Raw genomic sequence first — 23149 nt, forward strand, 5'->3', positions numbered from 1 at the left:
TGGCATCTGGCCTTTAAGTAAGAGATATTGCATCCTGTATGTTACACAAGAAAAAAAAAATTAGCACATATTTAGCAATATTTTTTTTGAAATTAACTAACTCCATTTTTATTGAAGTTGTTGAAGATTGATGTTGCATGAGTGGAATGGAAGATATTTTGAAAATGAAATCATGTTGTAATAGTTAATTGGCTTAAGCTTTGCTGTCTGTTTCAGTAATCTTGATAAGCAAATTAGAGAATGTTTGGTTAAAGCATTCAAAAGTGAACAGGCTGAGCTGTAATTATGAGTCTCTCTTTTCTTCTTGATTATGCCTTTTGAAGTGTTCCTGTCCATTCTTTTGGTCCATGCGTGTTGCTGTGCATGCGAGGGAGAGAGAGCAGAACTTGAAAGCCAAGCTTATGTAGAAAGCTAGTCTTAACTGGCAGCTTAGACTACCTCTGTAACATATTTAGGGAATTCCTTGGCCATAAACTGTGGAACTTTACTCTGTTTTTAAAATTTGGATGTTACTTGTACTACTGGCCATCTGTTTAGGCTTTCCTCCAGAGAGTGGCTGAAAGATACTGGTTTTTTATCCTGTTTTTACTTGTGGAAGATCTGTAGATTTTTACAAGCCAATTAATGATATTGACAATTCAATTCAAATAACTAACTATGCAATGCTCTTTCTCTGGCTTTCAATGCCTTTGCTGTTTAAGTCTAGGATGAAAAAATTATTAGCTTTACTTTTTTTGTGCCTGCTTAAAATTAGTCTTCCAAGGAAGGAGTATTTCCCTCCTGTAATTTGTGTCCACTTCTCCCAGCTCTGGAGAAAGTGGCAGGTATTAAGACCATAATCCTTAATTTCAGATTTTGTAACGAGAATTGTTCTTACTAGAATGCTGCTCTGATTGTCAAACTCCAGAAATGACTTGCTAAAGAAAGCCACAAGTGCCTTTCCCCTGAATGTGATACACTTAAATTTGAGAGGGAAGAAGAGTGTGTAATTTAGATACAAGTTACATCAAGTTACTCTGTCTCCAAAAAAGAGAAGGGGGAAAGCTCTTGAAGATGATTTCTGGATGAATGGTCTTTAATAATACTAGTGAGACATAATAACAGTTTCATCAAACCAAATCTAGTTACCTTGCTTTCTAGTTGTTTTTTTCAGCTTCCCTTATATTCTGAGGTAGAACTATAGGACTTCATGTGTGTGAAGATAGTTTGGTAGTGCCCTCATTTTGGAAATTCATACTTCCTATAATTTCTGGCTCACGTAAGAATTTGTGAGATTCATTACCTAAGAATTTGCAAAAATATCTTTCCCATATTGCATGGTGTGGACAGAAGGTCTCTGTCTTTCAACTCTACCAGATTAATTTTACAGAGATTTATCAGTGCTCTTCTTTATCATTCACACTGTAAAACAGGTTTCTGTAACCAAAGCATAACCAAGGCAGGACTATTGTATTATTTGTAGGTTATCATATAATGGATATGAACTGTTAGGTTCTTTCATGGTAACTTTGTCTAATTGTATGTCAGCATTATGCAGTAGTTGGAAATAAATAAGCATGTAGCGTTGAACCTTGTAAAAAGAAGGACGAAATGCATACCTTGAGCATATAGACCACGAACTACATGGTTATGTGTTCAGAGACCCTTAGGAAATTCACAAAGCATATATGGCATATTCAGGAAGCATATATGGCTTCCCTATATGGCTAATATTGCTTTTGTTGCATTGAAAATATCATTACACCAAAAATCCACATGGAACTGGTTGTTCAGACACTGAGGGAAGATATGTTGCTGGCAGGTAGAGTAGCTGTGGGTGAAATACAGCAGACTGAGGGAAGAACTGAAGTGGTAGTTAACTCTGCTACAGGAACTCTTGAAACCATCCAAGTTTAAGCATCTAATTTGGTAGAATGGGTTGGAAGGAAACTTCAGAGATCATCTAGTCCAACCTTCCTGTTGTGGGCAGAAATTTCTTTCATTAGATTTGGTTGCTCAAAGCCCTGTACAACATGACCTTTGAATGCTTCTAGGGATGGGGCATCTACAACTTTTCTGGGTACCCTGTAACATGTCTCACAACCCTCACTGTAAAAAAATTTCTTCTCCGCACTGAACAATGCCAACTCTGAGCCTGTCTTCATAGGAGAGGTGCTCTAATCCTCTCACTGTTTTTGTGACCCTCCTCTGGACGCATTCCAGCAGGTCTGTTCCTTTCCTGTGCTGGGGCCCCCAGGGCTGGATGCAGTGCTCCAGGTGGGATCTCACCAGAGCAGAGTAGAATCACTTCTCTCAGCCTGCTGACCACACTTTTTTTGATGCAGTCCAGGATATGGTTGATCTAGGGGCTGGAGTTTAGAGATTGGTCTTTTCAGGGTCTTTGTGCAGTTGGTGATACAGTCAATGAAGAGAGGAGAAGAGAAAGAGGCTTCTTTTTGGAGTGGCTTGGAACAGGAGCCTATCCCAAAGGTACATACTGTACCTTTACATATGTGTGGTCCGAATAAGTGATATTTTACAATGCTATTTTATATGATAGCTTTCAGATTTTCACATTTTAAGTTGCAGCACCTAGGTTTGCTGGGAGCCGTTTCTCTAACTGGTCAAAATTTAAGAATAATGAGTCACAAATTTCCTTTAATTTTCTGACCTCTCTATCAGATGGATCCACCTTAAACATAACATTTCAGTCTAATGGTGCAGCTTTGCTGGTTTAAACTTAATAGACTTGGTCTGTATTTTACATTACTTGGTGGGAAGCTTCATATTTCTTTTTGGGGTCACCTTTCATTGGATTTGTACTTAACACCTTGGAAGAAGTAGAAAGGATAGAGTGAAGAGTGTGGGGCAGTGTCTTTTTTTTGTTCCAGGGTAGAGTTACGGTTGTGAGCGTGCTGTGGGTGAGAATAGCTGTAGAATAAATGAAGCATTTATCCTTCAGAAAGCTGTGTCATTAGAGATGAAAACATAACTCAATAGGTAGTTCGCTCCCGTAAGAAGAGAACTTCTCCTGGGACTGTGGTGGGCCACAGTCTCCGAAATGCATGGAATGTGTTTGAGTGCAGAGATGGCTATGGGTGGGTGCTTGCAAGGACGCAGCTACCCAGGGAGTCCCCACAGTGCTGCAGTACAGCTGCCTTCCTTGCACCGTCTTGGCGCTCGTACTGACCCAGGTGTTTAAGGGGATTTATTCTGTGTTGGATTAGGGATCTGTGTTACTCTCCTTGCTGGGATATTTTTAAACAGGATCAATTTCCTGAGCTGATTCACTGGCCTGGCCCAGTTTAATGATACTATAAGGCTGGTTAAGATGGTGCTTCCCAAGTTCTTGCTGTTGAACATGGTTTTCCTAACAAAGATTTCTGTTTGGCCACAGCCAAAGTGGTGTCTGAGATAAGAAAAGAAATTAAGAGATTGCACCATTTTACTCATCAATGCTTCAGTGTGATGAGGAGGGAGATAAGTAGATGGTGGGTGATGTGTAAACACAAGATTACAAAGCAGCTTGGCGGTGTGTGCATCCTTTTTGTATTCTCTTGATGAAAATGAGTCATGGGCCTCACCTAATATGAGTTTGAAGAGAAAATGCAAAATTTAAAGGAAGATTGGACTTGTTTTGTAGAAAACCTGAAACAAAAATATAATGGCAGTCTGTGGGTGTCAATGTGAGTACGATCAGACCCACAGTCCTCTTGGAGATAAATGGTTCTCCATTACCCCTTCCCTCTTTCCGTTCATTTGTTTTGTTTCTGTGAGGATGTCAAATACCATGTCCCATCTTGGCTTGTGTTTTATAGTGTTAAAATTTTTACATGTGAGTTTTCTCTTGCGTTGTTGGAATGATGGCTGCCTTATTACCTTCTTTCTGTCATTGATTTTGAGTGGCGGTAGCTGAGTTATTCTCACTTAACTTTTAATTGGATTTGTAATAGGCTTCCACTGAAGTATCTTCACCTATATGGGATATTTAAACTGTACTTCTTTTGAAGGAATACAGAACCCACAAGGTTAAATGTGCTTATTTTAAAAGCTGGAGAGGGCTGCTGAGACTGTAATCAAAACTCCTGATATTTCATTCACTATTTTCTGAATGCACTACAAAATAGGTGTTTGAAATAAGGATTTATTTTTCAGACACTATCCAGAGTCAATCCATGAAAAAATTTCATTTCTTTTTGATAAGTCATTATATCCGTTCTGTTGCTTTTCTCTGCCTAGATAGCTGTATTGGAGTTGCATGCGAAGATTTTTTTTTTTTTTTTTACTTTTACTGAGCTGATTTTTTACTGGGGCTAACTAATGATCCTGTAGTTCACTATGTTGGTATTGTTTGAGATGAAAAAAATTAAATTTTTATGGTGTAAATGTAAGGGCTTCTTTTTTTTTCCTAAGGTGTACACATTTAGACTTAAGGTGTTTCAAATTTAGTAGAATTCTTGTTTCTCATCTAGATTTTATTTAAGGCCTAGCCACTGTCCCCCTTCCGTGCGCACCAGGATGGAACATATTCTGTTGCAGAAAACTCCTTATTTGCAATCACCATATCTGATTTTTGTTTTTCCCTGGGATGGTGGAGGATTAGAGCAGATTATAGTGTTGGGATAATGTCTGACTCCTTGTGTTCCATTTAGTCATAAATAAACCCCTGAGAAATCTGAATGTTGCTATGGTGATGTTAGTAAAAGCCTGGGATATGGAGTAAGTGAGCCGCTTAGAAGCATAATGTCACTCACAGTAATGAGCACGCCGTCATTAGAACAGTGATGGGTTTACCTGGTGCTCTGTAACTTTGGTAGCCCATGACAGATTCTGAAAGCAAGTAAGTAAATGCAATTCATATGAGTATGCTCTGTTCAGTAAATTGCAGCTACAAACCTCTTAACGAATGGAAATTTGTGTTTTGTCTGTTTACTTTCTAGCTTTAATCTGTTGCCTTATCACAGAGAAACACGGAAGAACTTAGTCTTTGTATTCTGCCTTTCACATGATGGACTGGTTGAACTAAAACAACAAAAAACCCCTTTACAGCAATTTTGTTTTAAATTGTGTAAACACACACTTCTGAAAAGTAAGATTGTATTAAAATGTGTTTGTTTGTTTTTTTTAGTCTTTATAACCTGGCTTCACTGGAACTGAGAGAAAACTTGCTGACGTATTTACCTGAGTAAGTGACATTTTGTGTGTTTGATTATATTAACAAAATGTTCTTATTCTTAAAATCTGCTAACATGTGAAACTGAATGACAGCTAGAAAAATATTCAGTGCCAATTGACGACATGTATGAGATACAGCCTTCTTTTAGCCACACCTAGTTGCATCCATTATTCCTAGTTGTACTTGATTATTTACTGGAGCTTGCAGTTTGTGTGGATCAGCTTTGCTCTATAAAAAATATTCAGTATAGAACACAGCAGCACCAAACACTTCTTGCACTCAATGAACGAGCACGTCTGCAGTGGGAGTGGTGGTTTGGGTTGTTCTCATGCTGAAATTTCATAACCGTGAAAGTAGGGTAACAAGATCTTGGAGATTTCCACTCTAGACCTTTTAAATAAGTGTTTGCATTTGGGGCTGAGTAACCAAAAGCTTCTAAAACCTGGAGACTTCTACCAAGGCTTCTAAAGCCTCAGTAGCAAACTAGGCCTACTGATGTCTGAAGTCTGACTCCACCCACTGTGATTTTTGGGGAAAAAAGTTATATAGATGTCTCTGTGTTATCTGTGGCAGAGGAATTCGTGGTCTTTTGTAAGATGAATTTTGTATCTTTTATTTTGGGAATCCTTTTTGTCTGCCTAGAAGAAGCTTTTTCTTTCTCTAATGAAGGAGCTTCCTTCCTTCACTAACTGGCTGCTTCTTGCAGGAGCTGTGGTGACTCCTATTTTGCTTGTTTAGATAATCTAATAGATACTGTAAAAGATTTAACCTATTTTAATCAGAATCTCATCCCTAGTTGCTTTGGGTTCCTTTTTTCCTGTCAGTCTACCCACTGCCTTGGTTGTGGCTGTTTATAGCTGTGAGCCACAAGGCACTTTAAATGTCAGTGATCAGAAAATAGGAATCGCTAGCTAAGTTTTATCATGCAGTGTCAGAATGAAACTATCACGAATATTGACAGTTTTATTGCTCCTGGAAAATTCTGACTGCAAGTAATGTAGTTGAGAAGTCTTGCTGGCTTTCATGCTACTGTGACTTTGGGGAAGGTAAGCAACAGCCTGTTTTTGAAGGAGAAGGGTGGCTCTCTGTGTCTGTTTATGTTCAGAGAACTTCTTTTACATCCTTTTGGGCTTCCCTCTGTTTACAGTCTCAAATCCAACCTGAAATACTTCAGAAATGGATGGATCATGCTGAGAAGATAAATAATGGATTTATTGAGTCTTGAGTCACATAGTTACATGTGATCACTATGGGGAATTTTTGTCCAGTTGCATAACTGTAAATTTCCCCTAAAAATAAATCTAACTAACTGTACTAGACTATGTGGCATTTTCCACCCCAAGGGACTTATGGTTAAAATAAAAAAAAAAATGATTTGGTTGCCTATTCTAAGTTTTAAGTTTCAAAAGAATACAGTTAGACCGACAAACCAAATTATTTTTTCAGTAAGGTATTACTGCAAATAGTCTATGCCTGGTAAAATAGCTGTCTGCCTTCAGTACATTGTAATTTGAAATTCAAGTTTCAGTAAAATGAGCTCATTCAAATACATAGGGTTTCTGTTGGTTTAGTCTAATGTGGTTTTGCTTTGACTTATCTCACAGATCACTTGCCCAGCTGCAGCGACTAGAAGAACTTGATTTAGGAAACAATGAACTTTATCACTTGGTAAGAGAACATACCACTGAAAGTGCACATTGGTCTTGTTTTATGCATCATTTAGATTAAATAGGTTGTATGATGTCCAAAATTGAAGAAAGAAAAATGTATGGAGGGAGAGTCTTTTCGGATGTACAGATGAATTTTGGCAGTGAGCTGGTAATTCCTGTATCTGCTTAGTCTTGTTCAGTACAATATCACTTTACTCAAAAAATGGCAGCTGATCTCTAGAAAATGAGAGCACCGCACAGCTTTTTTTATGGAAGTAAAAAGGAGTGGAAGGGCACAAACTCTTGTCTGTGCTTGCAGTTACAATGAATACATGGGCTTCTGTTGGGAGCTGGATGAGCTGAGCACACATGAAAGCTCACTTATTTTCAGGGTGAGAGTAGGAATCTTTGTAAAAGGGCTGAGGCAAACTGTTGAGGTTTGCAGGGTCCTACATTGTTGCAGATTGATCTACCAAAAAGATATCTTTAATCTCCCATGAAGTCTGACTCAATTAAATGTTGGATTTGCAGTTGATCAAGAGTGCGCATGCAATTTGTTAGTTAATGCCAGGTAAAGAATAGTAATTTGTTAAACTATAGCAATTAACTTGTATGATAGAGTTCCCAAAAGCTTACGGTCACCCTTGCTACATTTAATCAAGGTACCTCTAAATAGTGCTTGCATAAAAATTGGTTTACTTATATTGTAATTGCAAGGTGGCCATTTGTTTTTTACTTAAAGCTGCTATGCTACTTAACGTTATGATGTTTTATGTTGTAGCCAGAAACAATTGGTGCACTTTTCAATCTTAAAGACCTCTGGTTGGATGGAAACCAGTTAGCCGAAATACCTCAGGTAAACATGAGCTCTACTGATACCGTTTTGAAGATGCTTTTAAAAGAAAACTTCTTCATTCATACTTAAAGGGAAGTGCTTTAAAATGGAATAGATTTCTCAGTTCACTTTGCCTGGGTTTGGCTTTGGGTGCGTACGGGTCTTCTCTTAATAAATTAATAAGGGATTGGCCATGATACTATATATTGTCAGAGATTTTCTTTTAAGCATTTTGACAAAGGAATTGTTTCCTAATAGCTGCATTGTTAAATTTTTAGGATGACGCACCCACTGTTTACAGTTCTTGCCCAATGATCAGGGAGCCACTAGTCATCTGAGCTAACCCTCACTTGTTTATCTATCTAAATTGCAGTTCTGAGTATGACTCTTTGCTTTTTGCAGTCATCTTCATCCATTGAAGCACAGTGTTAGGGAGAAGTACAATAACAGAACTGTTACCGTAAACAGAAATTTTGATTTATTCAGGCAAATCCCCTATCTGATATCACTCACGGGATGAGGGCCTTAGCATTTAAAGCTTACAGCACTCCAAATTTCCCTTTCTTAAGAACTGTGATAACATGTGGGATGGGTCCTTTTCCCTTTTTTCCTTTACAGACATGTCAAAACCTGATTTTTCTTCAGTTCCTCCTGCAGTTTGCTGTTATTTCCTCTATTGATCTAATTGTCAACTGTGTACCTGGGAAATCAGTTACAGTTTAGTGGGCTTAGTTGACTTTGTTTTTGTTGGCTTGGCCTAATAATTTTTTAAGTAGAAATAATCATTTATAAAAGGTCAAGTTTGACTTTAGAAGCCATTTTTATTGAAACTGGCCATTATTGTGTATTTTGTCTAATGGCCAAAAGATGAACCTGTAGGATAAAGGGTATGTGTATGTGTTTAATGAAAGAGTTAGGATCATGGCTGTCACTGTATGAAAATTTCATGTATGGAGAAGTAAAGGGCAGTTCTGCCCCAGCTGTTCTATTCTCTGAAAGGTGGATGACTAAAGTAAGAACTATTCTCAAGCATGTATAGAGGTGTCTGTGTACATGGGAAAAGGGAGGGTGCTCTGATAGCTAGTAGGGGCAAAGGCATTTCTCTGTCTAATTGTTGGATTACCATTGTAAAAATCTTAAGTAGTCAGTAATAATTGCAGATGATGGCAGTATAACTTGGCAGTTCAAATATGCTTGCTTGAGCAACACTCCCAATTCCTATTTCTACATTTGTTGTAGCTGGGAGATGTGAAGATATGAAATCCCTAGATGTCATGGCACGTTGCTGTAGCAGCCAGGAGAGACTAATCCTAATTTGCCTAGGGTTAATTGGGAGGGGTAGATTTAATTATGTGCAGGTTGATAATCTGCCTTTCTGAAAAAACAACTGTGCAGTCTACTTGAGGGAAAACTCCAGGTTTGGCTGCTGTTTGCCTCAGTGTGCTCAGCATCCCTTGTCTGACTACTGAAGCCAGTCTTAATAGCTAGAATAAGAAACTGTGACTAAATCACTTGGTTGGTTTAGCATATGTAAAGTGTAATTATTTAGGGTTTTTTTCTGCATGTAGCGGTTGTATAGAGAACGACCAATTTAGAGGTCATACAGATAATTGTTTTACTTTGTGGAATTTCATTGCAATGGTACATTTTTCAAATTGCTTTCTTACGTGTTTGAGCATGACTTAAATTTTTTGTCTTGTATCGCAGGAAGTAGGAAACCTGAAAAACCTGCTTTGTCTGGATGTTTCTGAAAATAAATTGGAATGCCTTCCTGAAGAAATTAGTGGTCTGACTTCTTTAACAGACTTGCTTGTTTCTCAGAACTTACTTCAGGTCTTACCTGATGGCATTGGTAAGTACAAGGTTAATGCTATCACATAGAACCATTTAATCCAGCATAAACTGGAAGTCACTTGCTTTCAAGTCTTTTGAAGTCTTTTTGTGCAAAAGATGAGCTTGTCTCAGGTTGTTTTTTTTTCCTTTTACTTAGTATGAAATGCATAATTCTATTAATTTTGCATTTTTATTCTCTACATGACTACCTCATAGTCCTCTTTCAGTCTTCACTTGATACCTACCAACCAAAATAAATAAAAGTTAATATGTCCTTTTGGTTTCCACCATATCTGTGTCACCATCATAACTCCTTTAACACTGTAGAATTTTATCTTGTAACATGCTGTGGGTCACTTGATAAGACTGACTGAGAGTATCACCATAGAAATACAGAATTTTTAGTGGGAATGTGTATTTATCTTCAATTGGGCAATTAATCCTATACTGAACCCAGTGGATGACTGGTTGCACTTCAGCCCATTACTGCTTGCCCTTGAATATTCAAACTACAACCTTTCTGTGTCTGACCCCTTATAACAGGTTCAGTAACTGAAGAATATTTTCTGAAGCACTACCAGTGCCTTTTTTAAGGTACATGTTTTTACCCATGCAGTAGTTGTGACAAGTACTCAGTGAAGCATTTTTTTCTCTGCTACTCATGAGCTGTTTTTCTGGAAAGTATCACATTGCAAGAGTGTACGAGTGTACTTTCTTGAGAAGACTTTTTTTTTTCTTTCAAAATAAAGCTGTAGGGTAAGGAGGACTTGTGAATGTGGTTTAGCCACATCTAACATTTAACATGTGGAAAAGAATAGACAGACCTTCCCCCTTCCCCCGTATGCTATATGAGAAAAGAGAAATGTTTCTCTAGAAGTTCAGCTTGGGGAAGTGGGTTGAGTACTGTGGGTCCTACAGCTGGCTAATGTGTGTTTGATAGAGAGTTGTAGCAGCCCCCTGTGATGACCTGAGCTGGCCAGCACAGTTGTTGTACATCAGAGGTGGAACTGTACCTTCTTAAATGCAACAGCCCATGAAGCCTGGTAGATGGAGCTTGTTGGCAGAAGTGAACCTTGCTGGTCTCTGTGAAAGCTCCTGGGAGTTGCTCAGCTGATGACCGAATTGGTGGTTGGATTGGTGGATCTGTAGAGCCCTTGAAGCAGGGCTCTCGTCAGCACCAGTGGGTCACGCCATGTCTCACCAAGCCTCTAAAGCCCTAATGGAGCTGGCTCCAGCACCCCGGGCATCACCTCCCAGTGAGAAGGCTGCTTCTGATGTCCAGGTTGGATCTCCCATGCTTCAATTTACAGCCATTGCTGTCTTACCCGCCACTACAGGGAAGAGTTTGCCTCTGTCATCTCTGTAACTGCCCTTCACGTAGTTGTGGGATATGTAGTTCCTAGATATCTCCTCGACTGCCTCTTGGTGGGAGTCAACAAAGCCAGCTCCCTCAGCCTCACCTCACATGTGCCCTGGCCATCTTCTTAGCTTTCTACTGGACCCCCACCATTTGAACAGGGGGAAGACAGGACATGACGTGAATCTGAGAGTGATTTTACAGGTGTGGTTTCACTATTTGCAAGTAGATGGGATATAGGAACTTCTATTGATCTGCTGACTGTAATTCTCCTAACGTAGTCCAGCTAGTGTTTATTTCTGGTGAGAGCTCACTGCTAGTTACATTCAGCCTGGTGCCCTCGATAGTCTCCAGGTCCCTTCCAGCAGGACTCTTGTACAGCCCTCATTTCCCAGGCGGTACTAGTGCACAGGTTTATTCTGCCTGGGTGTGAAGCTCTGCACTTCTCTGTGCTAAACCCTGAGTTTCTCAGACGTCTCTTCATGATTTAGCATCAGCAGCGAATTTGATATGCCAGCCTATTACAGCTGTTTTGGACTATGTAGGGATGTGTCAACAGCTAGTCCTGAATTCTCTGTCTTGGGCTCTGCCCATTCTGTTGCAAAGAAGAAGAACAAAGTGAGCTTTCTGTACTGGAATGGTATTTTGTTCTTCATGGGAAGACCACCTTCAAAGAAGTTTGATTTCTAGTCTAAAGAATAAAATTGGGTTTCATGTCTGACTAACTGGGTTCTAATTAGGACAAGGAGACCTTAATCCAGTTTGGGTTTGGGCTGTCACTTCACTGCAAGCCATTCTCACTGTAGCTGAATTAGGCGTAGGTGATCCTCTGCACACTTTTTTATTAATAGATGTTGTATAATGGAGGAAAACCCCAATAATTTTCACTTGTTTATAGGTCTTTGGGTAGACATATCCTTGATATTTACATGGAATATGTTCAGATTGCAAATTTATTGCAATTTTCCTAGGCTTAAATGTTGGATATGAATATTTATATTGAATATGAACTCAGTGATGTTAAAACTTCCTAACATAGTGCAAGCACCAAGTGAAGCACTGCTTGAATTCTTTTTTTTTACCTGAAAAAATTCATTGTTTTAGAGGATTTCTAGAAGTTTTGCAGCAATAAAATTTTATGTAATTAAAGTAGGTATTGGAGGATACTGAACTAAAAAAACATATCTTTCTTTCTGTCCAGGAAAATTGCGGAGGCTCTCCATTTTGAAGGTTGATCAGAACAAACTGATTCAACTAACAGATTCAATTGGAGACTGCGAAAGCCTTACTGAACTAGTTCTCACGGAAAACCAGCTGCAGGTAAACATGGTCATGGCTACTCAAATGGTGGGTGGTAATCAGACCTGCTGTTAGGTACTGAATCACTTAGCTCATTAGATTACTCACCCTTGCTCCTGCTAAGTAGCAAGTTTTCTTTAAATGCATCTTATTTCTTACCTGTTCAATGAATGCTGGAGATCAAGTTGTGTGTAGTAACAATATGCCCTTCAAATGCTTCAGCAATTACATATTCATTCTTGAATCTTTCATGACCAGTAAGGGAATTGGAGCATGTGGAGTGCAGGTATCACTTACTTTGTTGTGTTTTTAATGTGGGGTTTGTGCTGTATTGCGTTATTGCCAATTTTTCCTGTGCATTATCTGGATCAGACTTGCTGGAACTGAATAGGAGCCCTGAGTGCTGCAGAGCTTCTGTTGTATTGCTCCTTGCTCTGCTGATGTACTCCAGCCAGATATTAAATACGATATGTGGTCAGTTAAAATAAATAAGAATTCCTTCTGTTAGGTGTTTCCTTCCATTATTTTGGAACTGTCTTCACATGACACTGACACTTGGAGAGTAGATGTCTCTATAAAGATCTAGGTTTGAGCATTTCTTAAGTTCTGTTGGTATGATTGAGTTAGGATCATAAGTCTGATGGAAAGATGCTTCTCCAGAAGTCAGTTCATAGCACCTAAGTTAGGAGATTGCTTCTTGATTAATTTGGAAAACCTGAAGTTTGATAATATGGGCATTCTGCATACGTGCATTCTGTACACAGCTCTTGTGTGACTATTGTCTTAGTGCAGAGATATTTCATGAGTGAATTTGTATTAGAAACTGACATTCCTAGATATTTGTTCTGCAATATAAACCTTTAGATCTTCTTTGGAAGGTCTGGCAGTAATGAGGATTAAGACACTTCAATTTTGAAAGTGGATCAGAATATTAATTAATTTTTAAAGTGAGAGAAGTTTTGTTCTGACTGTGTATTTACGAATTCTGTTTGCGTTTTATTTTGTTTGTGTTGGCACAGTCATTGCCGAAGAGCATTGGAAAACTAAAGAAGCTGAACAATTTGAATGCTGATAGAAACAAATTAACATCTTTGCCCAAAGAGGTAAGTTTTGTGCAGATGTGATAGCACAAGCAGAAAACTCTTGGTTTCAAATGCCTACAAGAAGTAGCAGGCAACTTTGGTGCACTGGGTATTCTTTCCAAACTGATCATAACCAGGAACTTGTCCATTAGATCCGAACAGCAGCTCTGGTGATTTGGTGGCTTGGAAGTGCAAAATGTCTTTGCAGTTGAACAGGAAGGCTTGGATCTAATTAGCTTGTAACTGGCAATTCCCAGTGTGGGTGTCAGGTCCAGTACTGTTTGAAGACTCGGACTTCTGGTAGGTGGAATGCATTTAAACACCAATATGCCTCTTCTGCATGTAGTATGAAAGTACTGTCAGCCTCTTCCTCACCTCACTCTAGGGAGCAATATCAAAGGGAAAGTTTCATATTCTGAAAAGGGGCTCAGAGACTGTCTTGGCAGTCTTATTGAAGATCTCTGGACTGCTTTTGCCCTTAAATGTGAGGACCTGATGTGACCAAGATACCTCAAATCTTATAGCTATGATCACTGGGACTTCTTGTGTATTGTAACAGTGGGTGGAATGAAATGAGACTAGAGTTTCTGTTGTGAAACTAAGTGTAATGAAGGCCTTAGAAGTTTAGTTCAGTTGTAAATTCTGGAAAGAGGTCAGGGAAAGCAGCATCCTGTGATTGGAGCATGGGGTTGTGAGTTGGTTCTGTTTGCACTACTGTTTCTCTGTAATCTTTGTCCAAGTTGTTCTCCCCCTTAATTTTCTTATCTGTCTGTAACATACAGCTCTGAGTTTGAAGCTTTTCTTCACCACTTTCAGTTACTTCAGGAGCAGGAGGAATGTGTACTCAGGTGGCAGCCAATGAATGGAAATTGAGAGGAGTATCAGCTCTGACTCACTTCCTTATGGAGCTCGGACAGCTCAAGGAGGTGATACGAGAAGGAAGCAAAGTGGCAGGCAACCCGGAGATGGGAGAGAGGGGTCAAGCAGGGACAGAGGATGCTGCTGTGGCACTGGCGGCAACAAATCCAGTGTCCTGGGTCTGAGTGCCACAGGCCAGTCACCTAACTGGGAGAGAAGAGAAGGTGTGAGTACTGCAGTTTCTCTAGCAGGACAGTGTCTTCTCTGCAGAGGTGCTGCTGGTTCTGAACAGAAAACTGCAGCGGGTGTACCCAGACAGGTTGCATGAATGCTGGCAAGAGGCAAGACCCTGGGAAAACTATGTTTCTGGGTTGGTATGTGATGACAATTTTGATCTTGTGCCCATTCAGCAGAAAACTTTCCATGCCTATACAAAGAACTTTAAGTTAATAGATTACACAGGTGTCCTAAAATATCTGAACTTGAGATTTGTACAATTTTATGTCTACTCTGCCTTTAAGCAGAATTGCTCTGAGTTTGTTATAGCATGTGAGGTTTTACTGGTACACTTTATTTCCAGATTATCCATTAAAAGCTTATGTAATGTATAAACACTTTTCTTAGTTAGTGGAGTACATGATATTGGAGACAGTGCATGAGGGCAAGCAGTGTGGCTCTGACAGAGCAGGGACAGGAGCAGGTGAAAGGAGAAGGCTTGGCTTCAGAAGCAGGTAAAGCAGGGTGAATATGGAACAGGTCTACGGGGAATAATGGGGCTGAGAGCTCAGTGCAGAACAATAAAGGGATTAATGCTGAGCAAGATACTGGAGACGTGGAACCAGCAATGAGTTTCAGAGGTGGAAAATGTTGCTCAGTTGGTGAAGTAGTTGGGGATATCCAAGGGTGAAGAATGAGAGTGTGTGAAGAGAACATTTGTACACATGAGAGGGACAGAGGGGGACAACTGAACAGCAGTGGGAAGAAGTCAGGGATGAGTCTGTGTTTGGAGAAGGCAGATAATGAGGAAATGGAAGGTAGTATCTGGAATGAGGTGAGCTGGAGAGCTGATGGAGTCCAGGAAATTAAAATGGGAGAGGGTGGTCCCCAGGGAACTTGGCAGAGAAACAGAGGAAGCAGAGTTCCTTGACTCCCTATCCACTTCTTTGAAATAGAATTTTTATTTTTCCTTTAAAGGTGCCCGCACCAATGTGTCTGACTCATTAGAGCTAATACTGAAATTAATTTAATGTAAGATTTTATGTTTTGCTCTGTGGATTTTTAATTTTTCATTTTTAAAGGAAGTCAGTCCTTCTCTAACTGGAGGGTCATATCCATCCTCTAGATCAGTGCATTTGAATTGCAAGCTGGTAATGCGACAAATAGAAAGCATAAACAACCGATGCAATAGGTTGTCTCAAAAATACTGTTAATATGCATGTATTGCAGAACCTGCCGTCTAGCTAACGAGGCTTTTCAGTTTCAGTTTTTCAAGTTTCAGTTTGAATTCCTTGGGCTTAGGCTGTGCAGTAAAATGCTTTTCCCTCTTTAGATTGCCTTCTAACAATGCTGAAATACTAGTTTCAAAAACAAAGGAATCTGCTGCTCTCTGCTCATGTTTCGTCTGTTCCCGGAACTGCATTTTCTTTGTATAGTGTTCTTCTTAACCAATAGCATTTTGCTTTAAACTAAACATGAACATTTCTGTAATGCAATTTTTCTGGTTAAAATTCAGAGGAATTCAGTGAAGAAATATGTTTCATAGCTCTAAAAGAAAAACGTTCTGTGTAAACTGAGTGCACAGGTGTAACAAGTACTGTTTGCTGTTACGCAAAGCATCCACAGGAGCAGCTTCGGGTGTGCTGATAATGGCAAAGATCCCAATTCTCAGTTTTCCTTTGGATGGCAGGGAGGAATGATTTGGTGTCTTGGGTGAAGTGTTCGATTTCCATTTTCCTTCTCATCATTACTGACTTGGAAAAAGAGTAATATAGAATGCATTGGTAGAACACTTAAGGAAAACTGAAAAATGTGTCACCCTTTTTCTGTCTGTTGGAAGACTGTGCTTGACAGTGAGAGAATCATACTATCTTTTCCATTTATTTTTGTCCTAAACCAACTAATTAGTTCTTAAAGCCAGGCACAAGCTTCTGACAGTAGTCATTTTCAATACCCATGCCTGCTGTGTGTTGCTTAAGATGTCTCCTGAGACAGTATGATGAAGACTGAGGTCTCGGACTTTTGCACATCAGTCAGTGTTAGTGCTTGTACACTGGTTCCCCCTTCACAGAAGGAGAGTCAGATGCAGAAGTAGAGTGTGCACCACAGATATTTTTGTTAATTTATCTTCCCCTCTTTTCCTTTAGCTGTTTTCCTTACCTCTTTCATTCTTCCCCTGCCTTACAGAGTGCTAGAACAGCTGTGCATTTGTGGTCTTCATCCTTATAAGTAATGGGTGTATGACAGACCATTACTGGTTTCTGTTGGAGAGGGACAAAGACACAGTCTGGTAACATGCATGTAAAAAAAAATGGGAAAAAATGGGAGAAGAGCACATGTAACCAATATGGTTATAGCTTTTCTGAGGCAGTGTAAGGGGTTTTTTTGTAGTTTTTGGGGAAGAGGGTTGGGGGGACTGTTGGTTTGATTTTGTTTTGTTAGCAGTTTAAGAGAATTGGATTTTGGGTCAAATCTGTTAAACCATTACATTGCCAGATTGTTTAAAGGCACGTTTGTAAAACCATTCTCTATCTTTTGGTGTAAGATTTCTGACTTGGGATTATTGAGTAGTTTTTATGCAAATACACCTTCAAAGTTTCCTGCTTCAGAGGTTCTTCTGTGTTGTGTGCTGATAAAGGTAAAATGTGGAACAGCTGAAAGCACGACCAAGACTTGAGTCACTGACAGATTTCATCTTCATTATCTCATCTTGCAGCTTGATCCCTCTCTTACTGAACCAAGTGGTGAAACAGACTTTAGCAAGAAGTGAGAATGTCTAAACCTGTTCATAGTTAGAAATGTTTTTCCCCTTAAACTTGAAAGACCTGCTTGGTGACTCTTAGGCATTGAAATCTCACCCTGGCACAGGAGCGCTGGTGAAACTGGTGTGTTGATTTTGGCACTTGCATAAATAACCTCCTTGGAATGTTTTCCAGTTTATATGCTTCTGTTAATGAGTCTTTACAACCTGCAGAGATCTTGTAATGTGTCCTTCCTGGCTCTGAGGTATATTGTGAGAATTATTACTCCAGTAGGTAAAACTGCCGGGGTTTTTTGGCAGTAACTGTGTCTTTTAATTTTGTTTTTTAAATAAGTGGAACTGCTTTGTTGTTTCTGGTTTTACTTCTGATGTCCTGTCCCTTCCCTCATTTGTGTAAAAGTATGTGTTTGTGCGTCTCAGAGGGAAAAAAGGCACTGAGGAAAAATGCAGGAAAACTTGTCTTGAGACAGAGGGCGGAGAAGCTCTCTTGCTGTGCTCCTCCTCCTCTACTATTCACCAGTGGTGCAGGGGGTGTTGAAGTGAGTTTGCTGGAGATTTTCCTAGCCAATTTAAAGGTATTAATAACTGAATAATAGTTAATACTAGTGAATTGGGCAGTTTCTTCCACCTCTAAATGTATGCTATGCTTGCAGTTAAAGAAGTAGTATACTTTATGTAGAGCCAAGGAAAATTCTGACCTTATTTACTTGGAACCCAAACAAAATTTTGGATATGACACTCTGGAAAAGATTTTATAACACAAGAGGAACTGTGTTTAAATTGCCAATATGTTTATCAGGCTTGTATAAACCTAGTGAGAATTCTTGACGCTGACAGCTGTTTTGAGAATTGAATAAAAGAGATGTGTCATTGGACTTTAATTAGTCACATGCTGAAGAATAATCATTATAGTATTTGTCATAATATCGTAATTTTTTTTCATTGCTTATACCTGTGTGAAAGATGCTAACTGGTAAAGGACAGGATAATTGATTCATAGCTTTTGAGTAGTTAACAACTGCTGGTATCTGCTTAAGAGTCAACAGAAACAACAGCAGAGAAGTGATGTGTTAAGACTTGCAGTTCTGGAGGACTGTCTAAGATGGGCTGGTAGTGGGTATATGAATGTCAAAAAAGCAGGAGACTGAAGTGCTGAATGCTTCCCATGATCAGAACATAGTGGGGAGCTTTAGTAGCCAAGCTGACATGCTGCCTATGTACGTCCAGAACAAGGAAGCTGTTAGAAAGATGAGCCTCAGACTGAGATAGAAGGAAAGAGCAAAAAGGTCCTCCATAGGTATAGTTTTGTGTGGAACCCAGAGGGGTCCTAGTGACGCTCATCCTCTCAAGCAAGTCCATCTGAATTGCAAATATGCAGTTTTATTCTGACTTCGTAGTATCAGTGATCTTGAAATTAGCACTTCATAGTAATGACCATTTTCTGCCTGACTGATGTGTGGGTTTTGTTTTTGGTTTTTATCTAGGCTTACTGTTCTTTGGAGTTGGTGTGATGTGACAAGGGAATAACCCTTAAATTAAAGTTGCTAAAATGAACTAAATCTCAGGAGTATGACTTAGACGTGCACAACTCATTTGAGATCTTTTCCTGATGTCTTGCTCACTGCAGAAGAATGTGAGGACTTCTTTAAGCCTCCAGTCCTTGGAACAGTTACTCATGTGCCTAGAACTAAGCACATGCTTGTCCCCATTAATTGAAGTCTGTGCTTGAAATGAACTGTGTGCTTAAGTGTTACATGGGCTTGTGGCCTCAGCTGTGTGTACTTGGTGCATATGCTGTGGTTTGGCAAAGTTTGTTGTAAGCATGTGATCAGACCCTTGGAAAGCATGGCTCCTCCCCAGTTAACGACTCTCAGCCAAACCAGTGACGTTCTGATACCGTATTACTTCACGATGGTCACAGCAGTGTTTTCCTTTCAGCATGCCATGTAGTGTGTGCACTTTGCCTCAGTGGTACCACTTCATGTTTAGGTTTTCAAACATTGGACCTGACGTCTTTCTGTACTGCTGGATGGGTGCCATCTTTGTTTGAAATGACAAAGATTTTAGTTTATTTTGAACTGTCAACTTGTCTTTTTTTTCTGTGATATCTCACCTGATGCTGCTCATTAGATGCTGTCTTTATTTTCTAAAACAGTTCCTTAAAAAAAATTGTGTCTCTTTTTTTATCCACCCCACTACCCTAGTAAAATTCACTACCTCTGAATGAAACAAAACCTTTGAACATCTACCTGTTGAGTGATAGAGCAAAGTTAAATTAACAGAAGTTAAAATAATTTAGGAGTTGTAACCCTCTTTTTGGCAGTAAAAAAATGTGTGTTCTGTCTCCCATTTGTTGGCATGCTCTTATCCATGTATCCAGTATGGATAAAGAAAAATAAATTGAACATCTTTTGTATTTTCTTAATTGTTAGCCGCTTGGAAAATTATGGGTCAGGTAAATTGATAACCCTGTAAGTATTATTCAGTCCACGGTTCTACTGTTACCTTTCATTAAACTGCTTTAAATGCATGATGACTCAGGCCGTCCGATTCCACTGCTGCATTTTTCCATTTTCAGAAGTATAGAAGTTTCAGTCTCATCAGGGCTGCATGGCTTTACTTTGTTTGTTTGGCTAAACTGTTTGGATCTCCATGCTCCAAGACTGAATAAGCAAACTTCATTCATGAGAAGCGAACACCTTGTGTACACTTAGGGCATCACTTACCAGCTCATCAACATTCACTAATTGTATTTCTTGCTTTTCACAGCTCCTCGTGTTAGAAACACCAATTAGACACTTAGTGTGTGTATATGTATTTTTTTTAAGTGGCACTGTATTCTGTGAATATGTGAAGGCACATTATTTAAGAATCTATACATGCTTTAATATGAGTAGCAGAATTCTTGCATTAAGAAAGTTTGTTCACGATTTGAGCACTGGTTTCTAAGGGCTTTGATTCACAAGCTAAAATGGCTAACAAGGTTGATGCTTCTGTTGTACACACAGGGCCAGGAAAGCTGATAATCTTGTGAAATGGCTGCATACTTTAAGAGTGCAGTGATTTAGGGGAAAAATCACAGATTTTGTTTTGTCAAGACAATGTTGCACTGTAACTTTTTGCTGTAAATAGCTTGTGAATCAGAAGCTTTGAGCAGCTGATTGCTGCTTTCTTCCATTAAAAAGCATTTATGATACAAAGGAAGGTGAGCGGTGTATTTGTTTTATTTTGTAGTCAGAGTTGCATCCTTTTAAAAATGGCTTTTTCCTTGTAAGTAGTGTAGGTTAAATCAACATTATTTTTACTTTGCCAGTTAAAAATCTTTTATGGTAGTTGTTTGTAATCTCAAACTTGGGTTTGGACTGAATTGTGGATTTTGCAAAAACACAACTGACAGTTAGCAAGAACACATGAATAATTTCGGCTCAGATTTGGAGACTCCTGAGCACAGTGTAGCAACATGCTGGCTATATTTTGAGAGGAGACCCTTCTTAGATGTGGGTGACTATAGCAGTCCTCCAATTTTTGAACTAAGCTCTTCCACTATGCTGGGGGTCCATAGCTAGATTCCAAGTCCACTTTACTTGAAAGGTTCCAAAGGCATTGGGATATTTTGCCTCTAATACTTGGAGTAAGAGAAGAAACATCTTTTTTTCCTGTTCTTATGGTGGGTTTTGGAACAGACAAACAAACAGCAGTGCTTTTTGAAAACTCCATATGATAAGCAAACAAAGGTAGGTTTCCTTCGTGAACAGGAACAAAGAGTTACTTGAAGCAGCTTCTGAGTTACTACAGCTAATAATCTTACTGTTTATAGGAGTAGCTCCTTCTGGAACACAAAACTGGAATGTGGTTTTTTAAAATCAAATATGGAGGGTTTATTTTTCAGAAGACATCTACTTCTGGTGGAAAATATAGGTATTTTAAGGGTAAAACTGAAAAATCCTATCTTTTGCACCCAGAAAACTAGCTTAAGAATGCAAATGCTTACATTTGGATAAATGGGTAGAGACAAAGGATATTAGATTACAATAGATTAAAGAAGGCCAATTCATATGGGAATCATCTTGAAATTAGATATTTTAATGAATCAGGGCATCAAAGATTTTACTCAGTCTTCTGCTTCTTGTGAACTCTTCATTACTCTTTGTGGCCTCAATAAATGCTGGGAGTTGGTTGGTGTGTTTAGCATTTTCCCTTACCAAAAGCCCCATTGTTTGTACCTAAGTTACTGAGAGGAAAGAAAGAATTAATATGTAAAATGCAGAGCTAGAAAAAGTTAGGTAGGGGTTTTTGTGAGTGTTGTCTACGCAGTAGCCTCTGTGTGATTGATTACTGGTTTCTTCCTTGTGTAGAAGGCTCTGAAAGGTAGGTAGAATGCAACCTATTTGTGAAGATACAGAGATACAGATGTTCAAGACATGGCTCCAACAGACTTGCTTCAGGTCAGACTTCTTTTAAGCTAACATTTGTTTGCAGTCTGTACCTCTGGGTGAAGTGTCTGGCAGGCATTGTAGCTTGAATGCGCTGTGACATACTCTGTAACCAGTACTGCATGCCTTTGTTATACTATCGTATGGCAACAAAACCAGACTTTTCCCCCCCCCCTCTTCTCTAATATAGGTTGGGGGCTGCTGCAGTCTTAACGTATTTTCTATACGTGACAACAGATTATCTCGAATTCCCTCTGAAATTTCACAAGCCACTGAACTTCATGTCCTGGATGTTGCTGGAAACAGGCAAGAGATTGTTGTTTTCATGTTCTTTTGTTGTATTCACTCAATTCTTTCTGATAGCAAAAGATACTACGTCTAAGAATGAAGTAATAAAAACCAGTTATGACATTTATGTTAGTGTTATGGTTGAAATTCTGAAAGTAGTCTTTCCCCTCGGCCAAAAGTAGCATAAATTGTGTGTTTGATGAGTGTGATTTTTTTGGTTACTTTGACTCTGAGGAAGAGAGAGGATTTAAAAAAAAACCCTCTGGATTTGTATATTTCAGAGTTATAATGAGAATCTAGGCAACTGCTAGAGCTTCAGCTGAAACTACCAACCATAACACTGAGTAACACTAATATCGAGTGTCTTATCTTTTCAATACAGTGCAGGTAACAAGGAAAGCCAGTTTGACCTTGTAGCTTCTCACCAATCTTAGTGTGCTTCAGACATCAACACGCAAAAATGAGGGGATTAAAGCATAAACCAAGAAATTAGTTTAGTTGCTTAGTAGGGAGTTAAATGAAAAAAAAAAGGAGGAACAGCAAATGGTATTTCTTCTATGCAAAGTGATTCTCAGAGGCACTTACATATTACTGTTCTGACAGTTGTTTATGTGTAATGCTCCTGAGCAGAGGCAACTGTCTGCTTTCCAAGGCATTTTACTGCAGTAGAGAAAGCTCAGCATAGTTTTACCTGTTACTCAACAGCTACAGAGGATTATGGTATAAAGTTAAGCTGCAGATTTTTTTTTTCCTAAAGAACAGAATAGTTGGAATTGATGACTACTGCAATGCCTTTTATTAGTGGCAATAATTTCAATCCTATTTATTCTAACTCAATGATATATACTTAAGTCAACTTCATGACTCTCTATTAAGTCTCCTAGAGATTGCCCTGACTTTTTTTACTTTTTTTTTTAAACTAGGCTGACGTATCTTCCCCTCTCATTGACTACCTTAAAGCTGAAGGCTTTGTGGTTGTCTGATAACCAGTCCCAACCTCTACTGACATTTCAGACTGACACAGACCCTGAAACAGGAGAAAAGATTTTGACATGTGTATTACTTCCTCAAATGCCTTCTGAGCCTGTTTGCCAAGGTGAGTGCCTAGAGTCAGCTTTTCATTATGTATAGAAATATTACTTCTTTGTTTACCGTGTTGTCTGTTCCATAAAGGTTTGTAAAAGATTCATAAGCTCCAATGAGCAAAGTACCAAAGTTCTGGTTGAATTTTCACTATTAAACTTTTTTTTTTCTGTAATCAGTCTTCAGAAGACTTGAAAACTTGGCAGTAAGTGTTACTGAAAATACAGTGACAACAGCTACAATAAATAAAATACAGATCTGGAAGAAAAAGACTTAGATCATTACTCTGAGGCTTGCCAG

The 23149-nt window shown here is 39.0% G+C and overlaps 1 protein-coding gene across 1 annotated transcript in view; it reads left to right on the forward strand.

Moving 5' to 3' along the window:
- LRRC1 (leucine rich repeat containing 1) overlaps positions 1–23149 on the forward strand; it is a 65834-nt gene that overhangs the window by 38290 nt on the left and 4395 nt on the right. The window contains exons 5-12 of the mRNA XM_027696032.1: positions 5108–5164; positions 6760–6823; positions 7586–7660; positions 9347–9491; positions 12031–12149; positions 13148–13231; positions 21669–21784; positions 22690–22862. Coding sequence (XP_027551833.1) covers positions 5108–5164; positions 6760–6823; positions 7586–7660; positions 9347–9491; positions 12031–12149; positions 13148–13231; positions 21669–21784; positions 22690–22862 — 833 coding nt within the window. The remainder of the gene's footprint in view (positions 1–5107; positions 5165–6759; positions 6824–7585; positions 7661–9346; positions 9492–12030; positions 12150–13147; positions 13232–21668; positions 21785–22689; positions 22863–23149) is intronic.

The sequence above is a fragment of the Neopelma chrysocephalum genome, unplaced genomic scaffold (genome assembly GCF_003984885.1).
Source record: "Neopelma chrysocephalum unplaced genomic scaffold, ASM398488v2 Primary Assembly neopelma1_104, whole genome shotgun sequence".
NCBI lineage: Eukaryota > Metazoa > Chordata > Aves > Passeriformes > Pipridae > Neopelma > Neopelma chrysocephalum.